Below are 15,534 nucleotides of genomic sequence, written 5' to 3'. Positions count from 1 at the left end.
TAGCCCTCTTTATGGCACAGCACAGTGTGGGTTAGATATACTCGAGCTGGTGGGGGAAACAGGCAGTGCAGCTCTGCTGGGATGGTACTCTGCTCACACCGATTAGCTCAGCATTCGCCCTAGCAATTATTTTAAATTGCTAGATTTTAGACTGCTTCACGGTTTGCAGGTCACCATTCTAGAAGGTTTTTTGCCCATTTCCTGGGGTTTGGAGGTTCTTATGAGAGGGGCAAAAATGGCCAACAAATCTGCATAATTGATACAACCGACAGGTAACAAATAAATAAATAAATAAACCAAAAAACAGGAATCTTTCCACTAAGTTCAGGGTTTTCAGGGCATACTTTTATTCTGGAAAGAATACATCCCATTTAATCCCTGATAAAAAAAGTTAACAAAGAGATTAACAAATTAGCAAAAGTATACTTTAGCCTTAAAACAAAATGCCTAATTTTTGGACAGGGTAGTTCTTGTGATTATTCTGTGGCTTAAAGGCAGTAGAGAAGTGGACCTTTAAAGGTTTTATGATGCATTTCTGTTGTACAGTAAAAATAGTGCAAATAGAAATCTCCCAATGGAAAGAGTAATAATAGTCCTTTTCACTGATTCTGGAAGGAAACATTGGGATTTTGTTATTTCTTTTTTGTTTGTTAACACCCATTTACATTATCGTAAGCTGCTGAACTGTTGCAGCTTCATGAATTTCTCCTTTTCAGCTGAGCTATCTACAGTGGCAATCGAGAGTTTTAGCTGAAATTACACCAATGTGAACTTTCTTATTGTCTATTTGCTTTAGGTTGTTCAAGGAAATTCTTAGTTCTGAATAAATCTTTCTCAACATCAATAATAGCTAAAACACACCTGATAGACAGAAGGTTGTCTTCAAGTGAATGCTTCAAGTATCAGCTTGTTGGTAGTGACTGAACACTGGCATCTGATTTTCCAGTGGCTTCTGTGGCATCTTCTGTTTTTCAGTCCAGTTGTTAGCAAACATATTCTTATTTCACTTTGGTCCTTAACAGAGTCCTGGCACAAGCTGTGGAGTGACCTGTCACTGTCCATGCCATGTCTTTTTTGTATACTCACATAGGATTTTACTCTCTAACACTGTTGATCTTTGTGCTTTTAAACAAGCACCAAATTCAATTTAAATTCAGAAAGCATGAATCTAAATTTCAAATGTGTCTGGGAGAAAGGCAGATAAAGAGAATATGGCAAAGGCTGTAAAGCTTGAAGGATGCAGAGAAAGGTGAGCTGAGAATGGCAGTGCCTGCAAGAATGAGGGATAGCCAGCAAAACTAACAGGCATCAGATTTAAAGCAAAGAGCCACACTCACAAAGCACATAGTTTAATTGTGAATTTCTGGCAAAGAATGACGTCGAAATAAAATGTATTTATTGTTTTTAAAGAACTAAGTACATTCATAGAAGTTGGGGCCATGACAAGCTCTTAAATATTTCCATCCCTGGTTGCAAGAAGCCAGAATCATGAATAGATGTCCTGCATGTCTTTATATATATACATGTGTATATATATATATAATCCTGTTATCTTGTGTATGTAATGTCTTGGATTTGGACTGAAAAAGACTTTTCAATATCTACTTTCCCTCAGAAATTGGAATAATTGATAAGTAAACTATTTCGTAGGTAGAATGGAGGCAGGGCATGGCAGGTGTACCGATCATTTAGCCTTTGCAGTCCTGCCCAAAAGGATGAGCTTCCTCAGTGCTAGAAAACATGTAAGGTGAACCTGCAGACACACCAAGAGAGGCATTTGTTCCAGTCTGCCTCACTTCTGATAAACCAGGTTTCAAGATCTCCTGGTCATCAGAAGGGAATTCAGCATGGCTGCTAGCTATCCAAACCTCAGTAATGAGCAATGGTATGAGCATTTGTAGTGACAGATTTACAGTTGATCGTATATCAGTCTTCAGCTCTGGGACAGCTGAAGGGCTTTGTGAGAAATGCTGCTGCATTACAGAGGGCTCTGACAGAGTACACAGGCCTACAGCAAGATGCGGAACCAAGCTAGGCCGAACCCTCTGAGGAATCGCTATAAGCCTAAAAGTAATGTCCTAGACAGGTTAATGGGTTCCTTCTTCCAGTGGGTCAAAGATACTACTTGCTTGAGACGGATCAGTGGGACTAACTTTTCTGGATTTGGGAGCTAATGGTAAGGTAATAGTAATTAGTACTGGACTATTTTCAGATTCCTGGTCTTTGGTGAGTAGAAAGTCTCAGGGCTCAATGGTCAGGGCTTAGCAGTTCTGGGTTCTGTTCTCCACTTATCTGCTTCAGCTTGGGTAAATCTCATTGTAGGTGTTATTTGGCAGAGCACTTTGAGGCAGCCCTCAAGACCAGGTTGGCAAAGAGAATAGCACATTCTTCAGATGAACTCTGAGGAGCCACCTGGGGACACTGCCAAGCATAAGGCTCACAGGTTGCTCAAGGGCCACCTGCAAAGCCTTTAAACGCGTTGGAGGTAGGTTGGAGAGTACACCGTGCTCCTGGGAAACACAACCGCAGCCTGCCTTCTGACAACAAAGCCAATTCGCCCATCCTTAAGAAAGCTGTAAGGAAAGAGCAGTATGTGGCTGCAAGAGGAGAAAAAATAATGGCTCGCCTAAGCCTTTTAACTCTACAGCCATCGTATGAGGAAGGTGAATGACGAGGAAAAATAAAAGCTTGTGTGCAGGTGCAGAGAGGAGAGGTGCCAATTAATACTCTGAGGCAGTAGAGGCAGTCTAAGGTGACTAAGACAGAAAGAAAATGATGAAAGGTCTTTCTAAGAAAAAACACAGTATGCCTATGGCACATTGAGTTTGACAAAGGTGATACAGACATCCAAGAGATGAGGCCTTGGCGGAGACACCAAGATAAAGCATTGATAGAAATGAAGTAGGTGGAAATCAAAAAATATTTTTGATTTTGTTCAGAGCTGACAGGAGCCAATTCAAAAGTAGAGAAGGTGATTTTCTACTAGTCCAGTTCTAGCAGGAACTGAAAGAAAAGACTTGATGGCAGTGTGAGTACAGAGAGGACTAGAGGAATAGAGGAATAGAGTAGGTCAGCAAACTGGAAAAGCAGATGAGTATGAAATGTAACTGGGCATGTGACTGAGGAGGATTTGAAGTATTTTGGGTTAGAAAGCTAGATAGGACCAAAGTTTATGGAACAGGGTCTGTGTATTTGTGGACTGTCAGTAATGGTTTCGTTAGGGATGGAAGAGAGGAGTCGAGATAAATTTGAGGAGTTGTGGGACAGCAGGGTTGAATGGAGAAGGTAAAGAGTAGCTAAGTGAACTTCCCCAGGCTGAACAAAGAGTGTTGAAGGCCATCTCAGTAGTGGATGACTGGACAGAGGGTTGCTAAATCCAGAAGACCTGCAGGGTGGGGAGAGCAGGGCAAGTCCAGAGTGGCAACAGGGGAACTGTGAGAAGTGACCAGGAAGAAACTCATTGAGGGGAATTGCCCAAAAGTGGTGAAACTTAAAATTCCTCAACAGAGCTGCAGAAGCTATCCTTTTAGTCCACAGCAAGTCTGAAGATGATCTGTGTGCTAGTTTAAATCACTCTCAAACTGTCCTAAGCCATTTTGATTTGAAACCAGCATAGGCCTTGGCTCGGCTGACTGGCAGTGCGCTAAGGTGCAGTCATTTGGTTTCTTGTAGGAATTCTGAGGAAGGATGGAGCAAAATCACCACAGCGCTTTGGCTATGTCCAGTGGCACATCTGTGGGTGATTCCTTCCGTTCCTTGGCTGGCCTGAAGCTATTTCCATGTCTGCTCCTCATCAGACACCTTTTGGATTTAGAAAGCACTTCTGTGAGAGCTGGGATAGCTGTAAGACATGACATCTACATGTAGTTTGTTAAACCCTACAAGGTGTGAAGGAAGTGTTAATCCTGTGTGTAACTGTTTGGCAGCAGGTGTTGCTGTAGTTCTCCTATAAACTGTACCCAGGGGAGCTGGCAGTTTTGAGTTCAATGCCACCAGCACATCAGACCCTTCGGTCTGCTCCTCCTGGATGCTTTTGCGTGAGTCCTGCCCTCACACAGCGCGCTCTCCTGCTGAGTGGTGCCCCTGTTTTTTCTGTGCAGCTGTGTCAGTGGGCAGCACTTGGTTGCATTAGTGGAGCCAGCTGGAAAACACACATCTCTTGAAAGCTGTCATCTCTGGTTTGAACCTGTCTTTGTCCCAGTGTCCCCTCCACATGCTGCCACAGCCTGAGCTCTCCAAATGGCCTCAGCGCAGCAGCCAGTGGCCTTGGGCTCCTGCTCCCAAAAGCAGGTTTCTGCGGAATATGGCCTGCCTGGCCAGCACAGCATCGAGTTACAGTCAGGGCCCCGCAGGAATGCAGGACCCTGCCAGTGTGACCTGTTCAGATATCCCAACCAACAGCAGGAGTCATTGACAGTCTTTAAACCAGAGGGGTCAAGTTAATGTCACGGCGCACCTTTGCCAACAGGAAGGCCTCTGAAAGTGCAGTCTGGGGGAGATGGGAGGTATGTTTTTCCCATCTGTTCTGTATTTTTCCATTCCTTTGTTTGGTTGTTCCATCCCACAGCTCAGCACCTGCTGAGAGAACATCAGGTTTTGTATGCTGGAGGGCAGTAGAGAAGTTCAGGTGAGCCAACCTTTTCATTGGTTGCTCAGATGGTCTTTTGGGGTTGTTGGTAGCCCTGGGCTGCTAAAGGATGGGTAACAAAATACAGAGAGACCTCTGGAGGGCAGACAGTGCTCAACAAAGAGCCCAAATAGCAGTAAATCCATCTTTCAGGGAGGTCTGCACGTTGAACAAGTTTTCTCGGCTCAGGTCCTGATCAGCTGCCTGGGCTTGCCATTTGAGTAAGGAACATGAGCCAGCTCCCATGCAAGGAAATTTAGTAAGCCACAGCTGTGCCTGGAGACAAAAGAAGTGGATTACTAGGAGCTGAGCTCAGAGGTTTATTTCACAGTCATATGAAGAGTGACCCTGAAGGGTGTCTGCTTGCAGGAAAGCCCTGTCTATGAGCTGACTCGAAATGCAAACCTGCTGGTAACAGCATCAGCACACAGGCTGCTGGACTTGCAGCTGATCCAGCATAATCCGAGGGCTAGGAAAACAATCTAACACATCCTTAATATTAAATACTAGTGTGAGAGCTCACAAGTCACTTGTGTCCCTGGTTTCTGGTTCATAGCTCCAGCGTGGGGTTTGTTGATAGGCTGCAGGACTGTCTGCACCAGTCGGTGCTACTTGCAGTGAGCAAAGCAAGGGGAGTTGGCTGGCTTCAGCCAGCAGACCTGCAAACTGACTCCCAGCCTCTTGTATGTCTGACACAGCTCTCTTCCTTTAATCACGTTCATTTACAGGCTTATGGCACAGGCAGGATGAGTACAGAACATGCAAGGTATGGTAAAGAGCCCAGAAGGTATTTGGAGATTGCTTTAACTATGGTTACTGCGCTGCTTTCATCTTCTGTGTACCCAAGCACTGAGGCTTTCTGAGCTTGATCCTGTGATGAGCAGGGGATGGCAGCAGGCACTGCAAACAGTGTAATGAGAGAGGAGTCACAGTGAGAAGCTATCGACAGCAGGGGGCACAAAAAATAGCAGCAGATATAGTTGTGCACAGGATCAAAACGGATATATTACATTTGAATTAAATCAAAATAGAACTTTGTTCTTTTCTCCTTATGACTGTAAAAAATGGGTTCTTTATTTGATGCTTCTTTTATTTACTGTTTCTCTCTAAATATTTTTCTTAGTACTTAAAAACCAGATGCCACTTCATGATTTCAGTAGAATTATTTCCTTTGTTATCCCAAACATCAAAGGATCAAATAGTCCAGCACCTGGGGATCAAAGTAGTCAATATTTCCACTGAGAAACTCTGTGACCCATTAAAGAAACCCATAATGTCATTTCACCCCATTCTATCCCAATTCACTTTTTTCTATATGTGCTATGTTTTCTGAATTTAATAGCTTAGAGGACACTATCCAATGCACTGGGGTATTTGCATGCACCATTCAGCTGGAAATGGGGAAGCCGTGTTAACACTGCAGGCATTGGTTAGCAGAGGGAGGGGATTCTCATTTCGCCTCAGCAGCAAGGGTATGTTTTTTCAGTGCAGGAGGTGAAATCCAGCTCCTGAAGACCTCCACATATCTGCCGGCAGCTCTGATGGGTGCAGCTGCAGGGAAGCATCATCTGACAGGGCTACAGTGCAAATGGCTGTGTATCGTTAGGGTTTAAATCCTTTATATACAGACGTCTCTAATGTTTAGTTACTCTAAATGTATCAGTCATCATGTCTTCAAGAATGTTTGCAGGTTTGGGAGCAGCTTTATTCTTTGTTGTTTCTCTGTGTGCACGTCAGTCACATTAGTGGTGTCTTTTAGAAGGATGGACAGTGGCTGTTTTTGCTCTTTTTCCCAAACTCTGGAGCAAGCAATACCAATCTGCAGTTATCGGAATGTTTCTTTTTTTAAGAAAAAAAAAAAAAAAAAAAAAAGAAAAAAAGAGAGAGAGAGAGAGAGAATGACTTAGCTCTTGGGGTGGTTGTGTAGCAGCATAAGTGAAGGACTTGCAGTGGATGGGATGGCGAGAACTTTGCCGGGTGGAGTGGCCAAAGGCAGCAGATTCTGCTGTTGAGAGCAGGAGGGTTCTGGCTGTGTCTTCATGATATTTGTGGTGTTAATCATAGTGATGACCAGGAAAAGCCCCAGTGCTTAGTAACCTTCTTTCAGAGAAAAGGGACAAGTCAAGGGGGCACCCACCTGAGGTTGTTACTCTTTCTTGTTTGTTTTGTTTTGTTTCTGAACAGGAGAAAACCACTCCTCCTGGAAGCACTGAGAATATTGTGGAAGAGATTGGTGAGTTGGGCCAGACTCTGAGATTATGGCCAGAGAAATCCTTCTCCCATGCAGTTATTTGCTTTTGCCACTTCAGCCAGGAGTGATGGCGAAAACACTCGTGGCTTTGCCATCTCATGCATGAATATCTGCACTCCCAACTATTCAGATTTCTTCCTAGTTAGCACCCAGAGCCCAGCTGTGAGTGCTGTGCATTGCCTGCTAAGCAAGTGGGCATTTTCCTGCAGCTAGTTTTTGAAGGAAAGCAAACCTACAGGGAAATCAAACAAAGGGCTGTCCCGGGGCATTGGTTTCATGAGGGGTTTGCAGACCAAAAGACTGTTTTCCTGAACACTGTGGTTATGCCTACAGGCTCCTAAAAATGGGATCTGTGAGTAAAAGCTGCTCGCTGTCCCACTGGCGTAGCAGATAGTCTGCAAGGAAGCGTGGCAGTGCAGCTGGCATGCTCTGGAGAGCATGGTCCTAGCCCTGACCCACCACAGCCAAGGACTCCTCAGAAAGCAGATGGCAGTGAGGGTCTGGGTATTTTTCAGTCGTGCCTTCCTTTTCCTCCCATTGGTCTCCTCCAACCATCCACCCACCCATCAGGGGCTGCAGCCACACCACCAGCACCCACCCAGCAGCAACCCAATGCCCAGCTCTGCCTGCCCAAGGAGACCTGGCTCTGAAGATCTTCCCTAAGCTTTTTCCTCTCAGCCTTATTTGCAAACACGTTATGGATTTCAAAACCAAATTTTATCTTCTCCCCTTACAAACTGACTCTTCCTTCATGTGAAGGCAATGAGACCAGAATTTGAGTCTTCAGTGGGCAGAGCTGGTCAGATGGAGGTGGGTTTTGCCAGGATGAGAGCTGAGGGGGGCTCGTGCTTATCCCAGCCCTTCTGCAATCAGTGGGTTTCAAAACAGCCCTCAACAAAACATAGTTGAGACCTGCTTTGGTGGCAGCTTTTGGAAGCTTTGGTTTGTTGCTTATGTCCACAATTGCAGCAAGTATTTTTGAACAAAATGAAGTAATTAAACCCATATTTTGTTTTACAAGAAATCTTCTGTTGCCAAAAGACAAACATTTATTAGTAACAAGATAATCTTAGTGCAGATTCTGGTCTTACAGGGAAAATATTTAAACTTTTCCACCTCCAAATCTACTTTTTTCTCCCTTACCTTCCCCCAGGTGTGGTTGTTCCCTCTTAGCATTTTGTGGGAAAACAGAAGTGACTCCCACAGGCCCCCTGCACTTGGCATCACATCTACAGGGGTGTGCTCTAGATAGACACAGTCACTTGTGATTAAGAGCATTGCTGGTGCAAGTGCTTAAATACCTCTGTAAGGTTAAATACTTAGACCTAGACTTAGACTTGCAAACATCCTTGCAAGTGTTTGCCTTGGTTTGCAGCACCTATAGAGGATCTTTGAATCCCAAGGATCCACTCACCAAAAGCTTACTGAAAAACAGCTCTCTGATCTGCTAGGCCATATGATGAATGATTTGACCAGCTCCACAGCAATTTAGTATTGTGTGTGCCGAAGGGAAGGAAGCCCTCATAATTTTAGTTTCCTCTGTTTTATCACACACAGATAAATCCACTTCACCCACTTCCTTCCTCATTATGTAAACACTACAGATTTGTGTTTGGAAACCACACTTTCTTTATACACATACTTATGCTAAAGGCACACACACATACACATTTAACATAAGAAGCATGTATACCACTTCACAGTGGTGAAATGTGTGTGAACACAAGCACAGGCACAGATTTTCAGTTCACCAACTGGCAAGGAAGGGCCAGAAAAAGCAACGAGCTGATGGCAGCTCTCCAAAGAGGGAGTCATTTCTGGCCATTTTGGTTTGTGCTCTTCTGTGCTGTCTGAACCCATGTGAGAAATACAGCAGGTGAAGTGCTTCTTAGGAAAGCAGGAAGGATGGCTTCAGGTTCCTAAAGAGGGCATGCTGCACTCATGAGCGTATGCAGCATGGAGGAGAAGGTAGGCCAAGAGCTAGGCCATTCGGAGACCACTGCTGCTATCAACACAAAAGGGCAGCGATCGTGTTAGACACCAGTGACTCCCTTGTGCTGGCTGTGTGGGGCCAGGTGCAGTCCTGGTTTCAGAAGCCCCTCCTTGTTCTTGGAGAGTGCATTAGCACTTGTCTCCTGCACTGTGCAGTGGTTGTGATCTTCATGAGGACGATGTGCTGGGTTTCCAAACATACCACTCAAAAAGAGGCACCAAACTGAAAAATAAAATAAAATAAAAAAATAATAAAAAAAAAGTATAATCAAGCTTGAGACAATAAAGGCATTTTCAACCAAGGACAGAGGGCTCCAGCATAGCTTTCACAACTTTTACATATGAGATTCAGCACTCGGGGTGCCATTCCTAACCTCTCACAGTGCCTAATCCCCACCAGCAGCTATTGCCAGACAATCCCCTGGCCCCCAGGGCCTGCTGAAAACTGGAAGCAGCTTATCAACAGAGGTCTATCTTTCTTTGTCCTGCTTCCAGAGCAAGCGGTTCAGGAGACGGTAGACACAGATCTCTATATGAGGAGAAGACAGCGCCCGACTGCTTCCAGGAGATACCGTGAGGGTCACCGGTAAAGACAGTTCTCCATGAGCACCCTTGTTTTGGCTGTAGTTGTCCTTGTCATCTCCTTCCTTTCTTTCCTTGCTCTTCTGGACTCTCTGCTAAGCTCAGCCGTGTCCTTTATGGGTTTTGGGGTGAGAGGACAACTGTTGGTGGCTCCGTGGGGGAGGTTTGTGGTGGTCCCAGGGCAGCGGGTGCTGCTGCAGGAGGCAAGAGCAGCTGCAGGAGTGGGCTAGGAAAGGGTGAAGTTGTGGAGATGGGGAACGTGGAGGGACACAAAAAAGTCCTGAGATGCTTCTCGTTTAATGTGGGGCAGGAACTCTGGCCATGTGGGAGGAGAAGAGGTGAGGAGGAGGTAGTATCTTTTTCTTCCTTGGCATGGGCCAGTGAAGGGAGTTTTCCATGGGTGGCCCAAACCGGCTGACGTGTCAGCAAAGGCCCCGTGTGGCCTCCATCATTCACTGTGTGTGTGTCTGGGGAGCAGGACAGGACCTTGTCTTGGGAACCTCAGTGGGAATGGAGGGGTCTTTCCCAGGGTGTTGTCTCTGGGTGGCAGCTGGGCCCTTGATGGAGCCCAGAGTCAGCGTCCTGGTGGGCTGCAACGGCCCTGCCAAGTGAGACCCTGGGGACGACACCGGATAGACTGCAACTGTAATGGTGGTCGTGCTTTGTCTGAGCTATCTGTGCAAAGACAGTGGGAGTCGTGCTTCTGAGACAAAGAGGAAAGGGCTCTACTGTTGCAGAGCCCCTGTGCTGCAGGCTCTTCTCTAAAAACCACCCATGCTGATAGACTAGAGCTGAACAGCTGTGGGCTCAGTCCAAAGTTTACCATCACCTAATTGACAGGAAAGGAAGAAATTACAGCTGTGGAAACTCCATGTTGGCTCTTAACAGCCAGGCAACTGTCTGTCTAGTTTCCCAGCCACTTCAGGAAAAAGGAGAGCAAAGGGATATAGGGTTTCTGAAAAACAAACAGACAAACAAACAAACACAGTGTGACTATCTGTGACTATCTTTTTATGTTGTATAGCCACTAAAAAGCACCTGCTTGGGATTTTTTCTTCTCTGTTTCAGTGGTCGATGCTTATGCACTCAGAGAACATTTCTATAACCTGCAGCTTGGGGGAGCTTGGTTTCATGCTGCAACACACCGCAGTAGTGCTCTCTGGCTGCTGTAACGCACGGTGTATAGGTGAATGTATGTGCGTATATACATGTAGATAACGTGTATGTATTCAACTAGAGCATTCTCTGCTCACTTCTACCTGCTTTAGCATGCATTAATTTGTATGGGTTTCACAAACTAAATGCAGCTGAAAGTAGTTTACACATGCACATTTATTGTTAGGTATTCCCACAGAGGGATATTTGTGAAGCATTACCTGTATACCATATATGATGTCATATACAGTATGTGTTGTGTGCACAGTATGTGTCTGTAGTGACACAGCTTAACCTTGCTTTGTCTCTGTGAGGTAAGTCATGCCAGATCCTGTCATGGCAATTTAGAGCTGACACGGAGTCCCTAAGCATCAGGTTATCTTGACAGCTGAAGTAACCTTCTTCGGGCACGCAAAGTATCTGCTGGTTTATAATTACAGCCCTTTCCTCAGCAGCTGCACCGGTGCTATGTCAGTTCAGAGGAAAGTGGGAAGAGGGTGGTAGGTGTGGGACCCCGGTCAGCAGTGTGAGCCACGACCTGCCACGTTGTGGTGGGGGCAGCTCGGTGTGACCTGCTCCCCAGAGCTCTGCTGTGGGCAAAGCTGTGTCCTGGGCACAGTGCTGAGCCTCAACATGGAGCAAGGGTCTGGCCGCAGGGGCTCCGTTGTGGAGACCCTCAGCCAGTGCCCAGGAGTGGGCAGGCCTTCAGGCAGCTTCCCCTTCTTGCCTTGAACACGCAGCAGAAGGGGCAGTAGATTCCCAGAGCCCATCTTCCAGGAGCTAAAGAGCAGGGAAGGAGACATCCCTTTCTGCCAGGTTGCTTGTAGTTGAAAGCAAGAACTACTCATGCTTCCCAGAGTCAAGGGTTAAGAGTGTGTTTTGACCTCACTTTGAAGTAGGAGCAAACTTTCAAGCACTCCCTGGACAAACAGTCTCAGCTTTTCATAGCTGAAATGCTCTTCAAGAATGGGCACCGGGCCCCTGCATGCTGGAAGGGCCTTTGACAATCTGATCTACTGTGGCTGCTGGTTTGCTCATCTGTACTCTGTCACAGCTTAGCCCTGGTCTTAATTCATCCCAGTGTAAAGTCCAGCTTGGGACATTGAATTCATTTGGGTTTTACACCAGTGCAATGAAGATGAGAGTTCAGGCTGGAGCTGTCAGCGTACAGAGTTCTGCAGCTGGATTGGCAAAGAGCTGCCAGGTTGAGCTGATTTTCCTCTCTCCCCTTCCCTTCCTCCATACGGCAGTATCGATGGGAGCTTCACCCCAATCCAGCCTGAGCATCCCCAGGCTTTGATGGTGCCCTGAGCAGTGATGCTGAGCAAGTGGCTGCTGCAGGCAGCCTCCCGCTTTGCTCTCCCCAGGGTTCTTGCTCTGAGCTGTGTCCTCAGGCCATGAGCAACATCAGCAGTGCTTACCTGCAAGCACTGGGCTGTGGATCACCACTCTACCCTAATAAAGTGTCCTCCCCTGCAAAGGTGATGCCACTGTTTTATTTCTTCTCTTGTTCAAGATGCATTTGTATTCGCCTCGCTGACTGCCTGCATGTTTTTGTTGTGTTCTTTCCTTGCAGGCCTGAAACAGCCATCCAGCCTGAGAACGACAGTACTTAGAGCAGTTGCTGGTAAGTGTCCTCACTCACTGCCTGTTTTATATAGCTCCATCAGCTAAAGGGCCCGGTGACACCCATCTGCTGCGATCATTTGGTGTGGCTGTGCTGCCAATCCCCACTGAGAGAGGCCATCTCCCCTCCCTACTGCCTCTGCTGCCTTTTTTCCACACTGCCCAACTCCAAGGGGTCCCCTGAGGCACACTGCAGGTCACAAGGGCTGGTCTGATATCCTGACCTCAGGCTGTGCTTCCTGTTACACCAGAAGTAAGGCTTGGGGTCCCATCGCTTTCTCCTGGCCTGCACGTTACTGCCTCTGTGCCTGGACTTCACAGAGCCCTTTGAACCCGCTGCTCGAGCGCTTGAAATGGCTGCAGTTACATTTACCTGGTGCACAGCAAACTCCCACCCAGGGCCCAGCAAGGGGCTAAGAGATGGTGAAAGCTCCTGTGTTTGTCAAGGCGAACAGAAATCCAGAAATGTTCTTTGTCTCTATCCTCATTATTGCCATCTGCCTTGAAGTGAAACTAGCCCTGTGTTGGATGCTTGCTCCTGGAGGGCAATTTAGGTGCACACCAGTACTGTTCAGTACCAGTGCAGTTGCCCCTGGGATCTCCCTGGCCTCCTGCTGCCACTCCACAAGGGTCAGGTTTTCTGTAAGACCCAAGTTACGTCTGTCAGACTTTCTAGTAATTTCAGATGCCTTGTGGCATCCCCAGCAGAGCCAAACTCCTGTGTTTAGGTATCTAAATTGTGCCCTGGCTTCATCACATTTCCCACTTAGACTTGCAACTGACGTGTGCCTTTTCTGCATGTGCTCTGGGTCTAGTACAAAAAAGGACTGCCCTTCCTCCACCCTTGTAGGGATCCTGGCAGTCTGCTGCTTGTGGACAAAACTGGGAAAAAGGGAAGGGAGAGGAGAAAGCAGAGTCCACTGCCTGGAAAAGAAGGTCCTCCTCTGGTGCAGTGAGCACCAGCATGGCTGGGTTTGCCTTCCTACCAGGCTATGGCCTGACAGCACTTACTCCTGCTCCTCCTCCTCCTCCTCCCAGTCTCTGTGCACTTCCCACTCCTGCACTTTGTTTCTTTGGGTACCACCTTCAGCCCAGCCTCATTACCTTTCCTTCTGTTCCTCAACAGCTCCAGCTTCCATGGCGTGTGGTGGCAGCTTGCAGAACTTAGTGGCATCGCAGCCCTCCTGGAGGAGACCTGGAGTGAACCAAGGGGTTTGGTGGGGTGGGATGGGATTAGGGCATCTTTATAGGAGTACCTGGGTGAGGGGAGGAGGAACACTTAGCATTGCAGTTCTGCTGTGGGTAGGGCAAAAAGCTTTCCCTGTGCCGAGGTCAGGTCAGGTACATTTGTTGTTTCTTGAGAATAAACACCCCATCTTGTTTGTGCAGCTGCAGTCTTAACTTAATCTGAAATTTGATGGTTGGAGACTGCTGCTCCACAGCAAGCCCTTCCCTGCTCCTCTCAGCAGCCACACTTTTCCACACAGCTGGTGGGCCTTGTAAGCACCACTTGACACTGAGAGAAAAAGCCAATGCCTAAAAACAGAAGGCAGAATCTCAAGAAACACCAGATGACTTGGCCTGGCCAGTTTTTGAGCACACCACTGCAGTAAGTGCCTGCTTCAGGCACTTGGCAGAATGCGAAGCTATCCCCCAACCTGAGAACTGCTGGCACTGACAGCTGGCAGCTGCCTGGCGTGACCCTTCTGGCTGAGCAGATATGGGGTTCGCACTGGTGACACCAGGGGCTGGCAGTGCTTCCTACCATCGGGGCGGCCAGACCAAAGCTGTTGCCTGCTACTTTGGTTCAGTATCTGTAAACTGAGAGAGGAGGCAGAGAGCATTGGGGCTGAGCACTGGAGCACCTCTTTGGAGTGTTTTCCCTTTCAAAGCCCCCTCCTGCTTGGCAGCGCTGGGAAGTCAGAGGAGCTGGATGTGACCAGTGACACTGGGAGGCAGTGGCAGAAGCTCAGTGTGGAAAAAGGTTAAATAGATGTGGTGGGAACATTCTGGGTGCTGAGCCATCATGTGTAACCTGCTATACCCCATCCACCGGCTTTTTCAGTCCTTTTTTTTTGGCAATGGGAAGACTATCCCCAAATATCATACTACTGGGCTGGCAGACAGGCACACAAAGGAACTTATTTGCTAACTGCTCCTTAGCCATCACTGTGACATGTACCAGTGAGAACACGTGGGAAGCACGGTGCTGATGAATTTGGTCTGCCAAGAAAAGGAAAACAAACAAACAAACAAAGAACAACAACAAAAACCTCTCTGCAGATCTCTCAGTTTGTAAATTTGTAGTGTTCCAGCCAGCAATGAGGGAAGGAAGAAAGCTGAAGAAGATAAATAGTGAGGGTTTCCTCAGGATTTCATCTGGAGTGGATGCAGGCGAGCAGCGTACAGGTGCTGAAAACAGCCTCCAAGCAGACAACAGCTGTCAGGGTCACCCTGCCTCTGGTGCTGTCCCTCCAGGCAGGGTCACCCTGTTTGGTGCTGTCCCTCCCCTGGTGGCACACACAGCCTGCAGGGGATGGCTGCAGCTCCTGGAGCTCTGCCCCAGCTCCCCTGCAGTCTTCCCAGGCCTTGACGTCTGATTCTGGGGCTGGGGAGCACCCTCTGGCTGGGCACTACAAAATTCTGCCTGAGGATTTGGAATCGCCCCCCAGTGGGTGCGCACCCCCCTCACCCAAGCAGTAAATGCCTGACACCTCTCAGCCTGCAAGGGACGGGCCAGTTGCTCCACAAGTGCTTTGCTGGAAGCGGTGAGGTCTCTGGATTCAGGAGGGCAGTGCATGTTAGACTTGCTTGCAGCAGTAGCCTTAGAGGCAGCACGCGCTAGGCGAGAGGTATCGCAGTGGCCGGCAGCGTAGAGTAGCAATGGAAAGGAAAGGTCCTGGTACCTGCGGGGGGGAGCTCAGGCTGTGGCAGCAGAGCAGGCGGCCGGGCAGTGCAGCTCCCTGCACAGGCTCAGAGCACAGCAGCTCCTCCACAGAAGGTGGTGGGTGTCCTGCGGAGACGTGGCCAGGCTCAGCTCCCCGTGGGCTGGGGCGCAGCCCAGGACCTCGCACCTCCCACGTTTGCACAGGCGCAGCTGGAGCCTGGTGCACAGCGCGGCGGCAGCAGCCTGGGGGATCGGGTAGGGCTGCGCTGTGCCGAGCTGGCATTGCTTCGGGGTGGCCTGGAGGTCTCCCAGGGCAGCCTCCAGCAACATGTGCGTGTCTGCATGCGGCAGTCAGCTCATTCCTCGTGCAGACCGTGAGTGAGCAGAACAAAACCAATAAACACTGAGCTCCTA

The 15,534-nt window shown here is 48.0% G+C and overlaps 1 protein-coding gene across 2 annotated transcripts in view; it reads left to right on the top strand.

The window, feature by feature from the left end:
* LOC137864788 (uncharacterized) overlaps positions 1–15,534 on the top strand; it is a 22,406-nt gene extending 6,872 nt beyond the window's left edge. The window contains exons 2-5 of one of the 2 annotated variants that reach the window (XM_068699279.1): positions 6,812–6,860; positions 9,366–9,456; positions 12,184–12,234; positions 13,360–15,534. In XM_068699279.1, coding sequence (XP_068555380.1) covers positions 6,812–6,860; positions 9,366–9,456; positions 12,184–12,223 — 180 coding nt within the window. In that variant the 3' untranslated portion in view covers positions 12,224–12,234; positions 13,360–15,534. The remainder of the gene's footprint in view (positions 1–6,811; positions 6,861–9,365; positions 9,457–12,183; positions 12,235–13,359) is intronic. The other variant, XM_068699278.1, reaches the window with a different exon arrangement.

This window comes from Anas acuta, chromosome 15, assembly GCF_963932015.1.
Source record: "Anas acuta chromosome 15, bAnaAcu1.1, whole genome shotgun sequence".
In the NCBI taxonomy this organism is placed as follows: Eukaryota; Metazoa; Chordata; class Aves; order Anseriformes; family Anatidae; genus Anas; species Anas acuta.
Note: the sequence above shows the minus strand (reverse complement) of the source record. Positions and strands in the feature narration are given on the sequence as shown.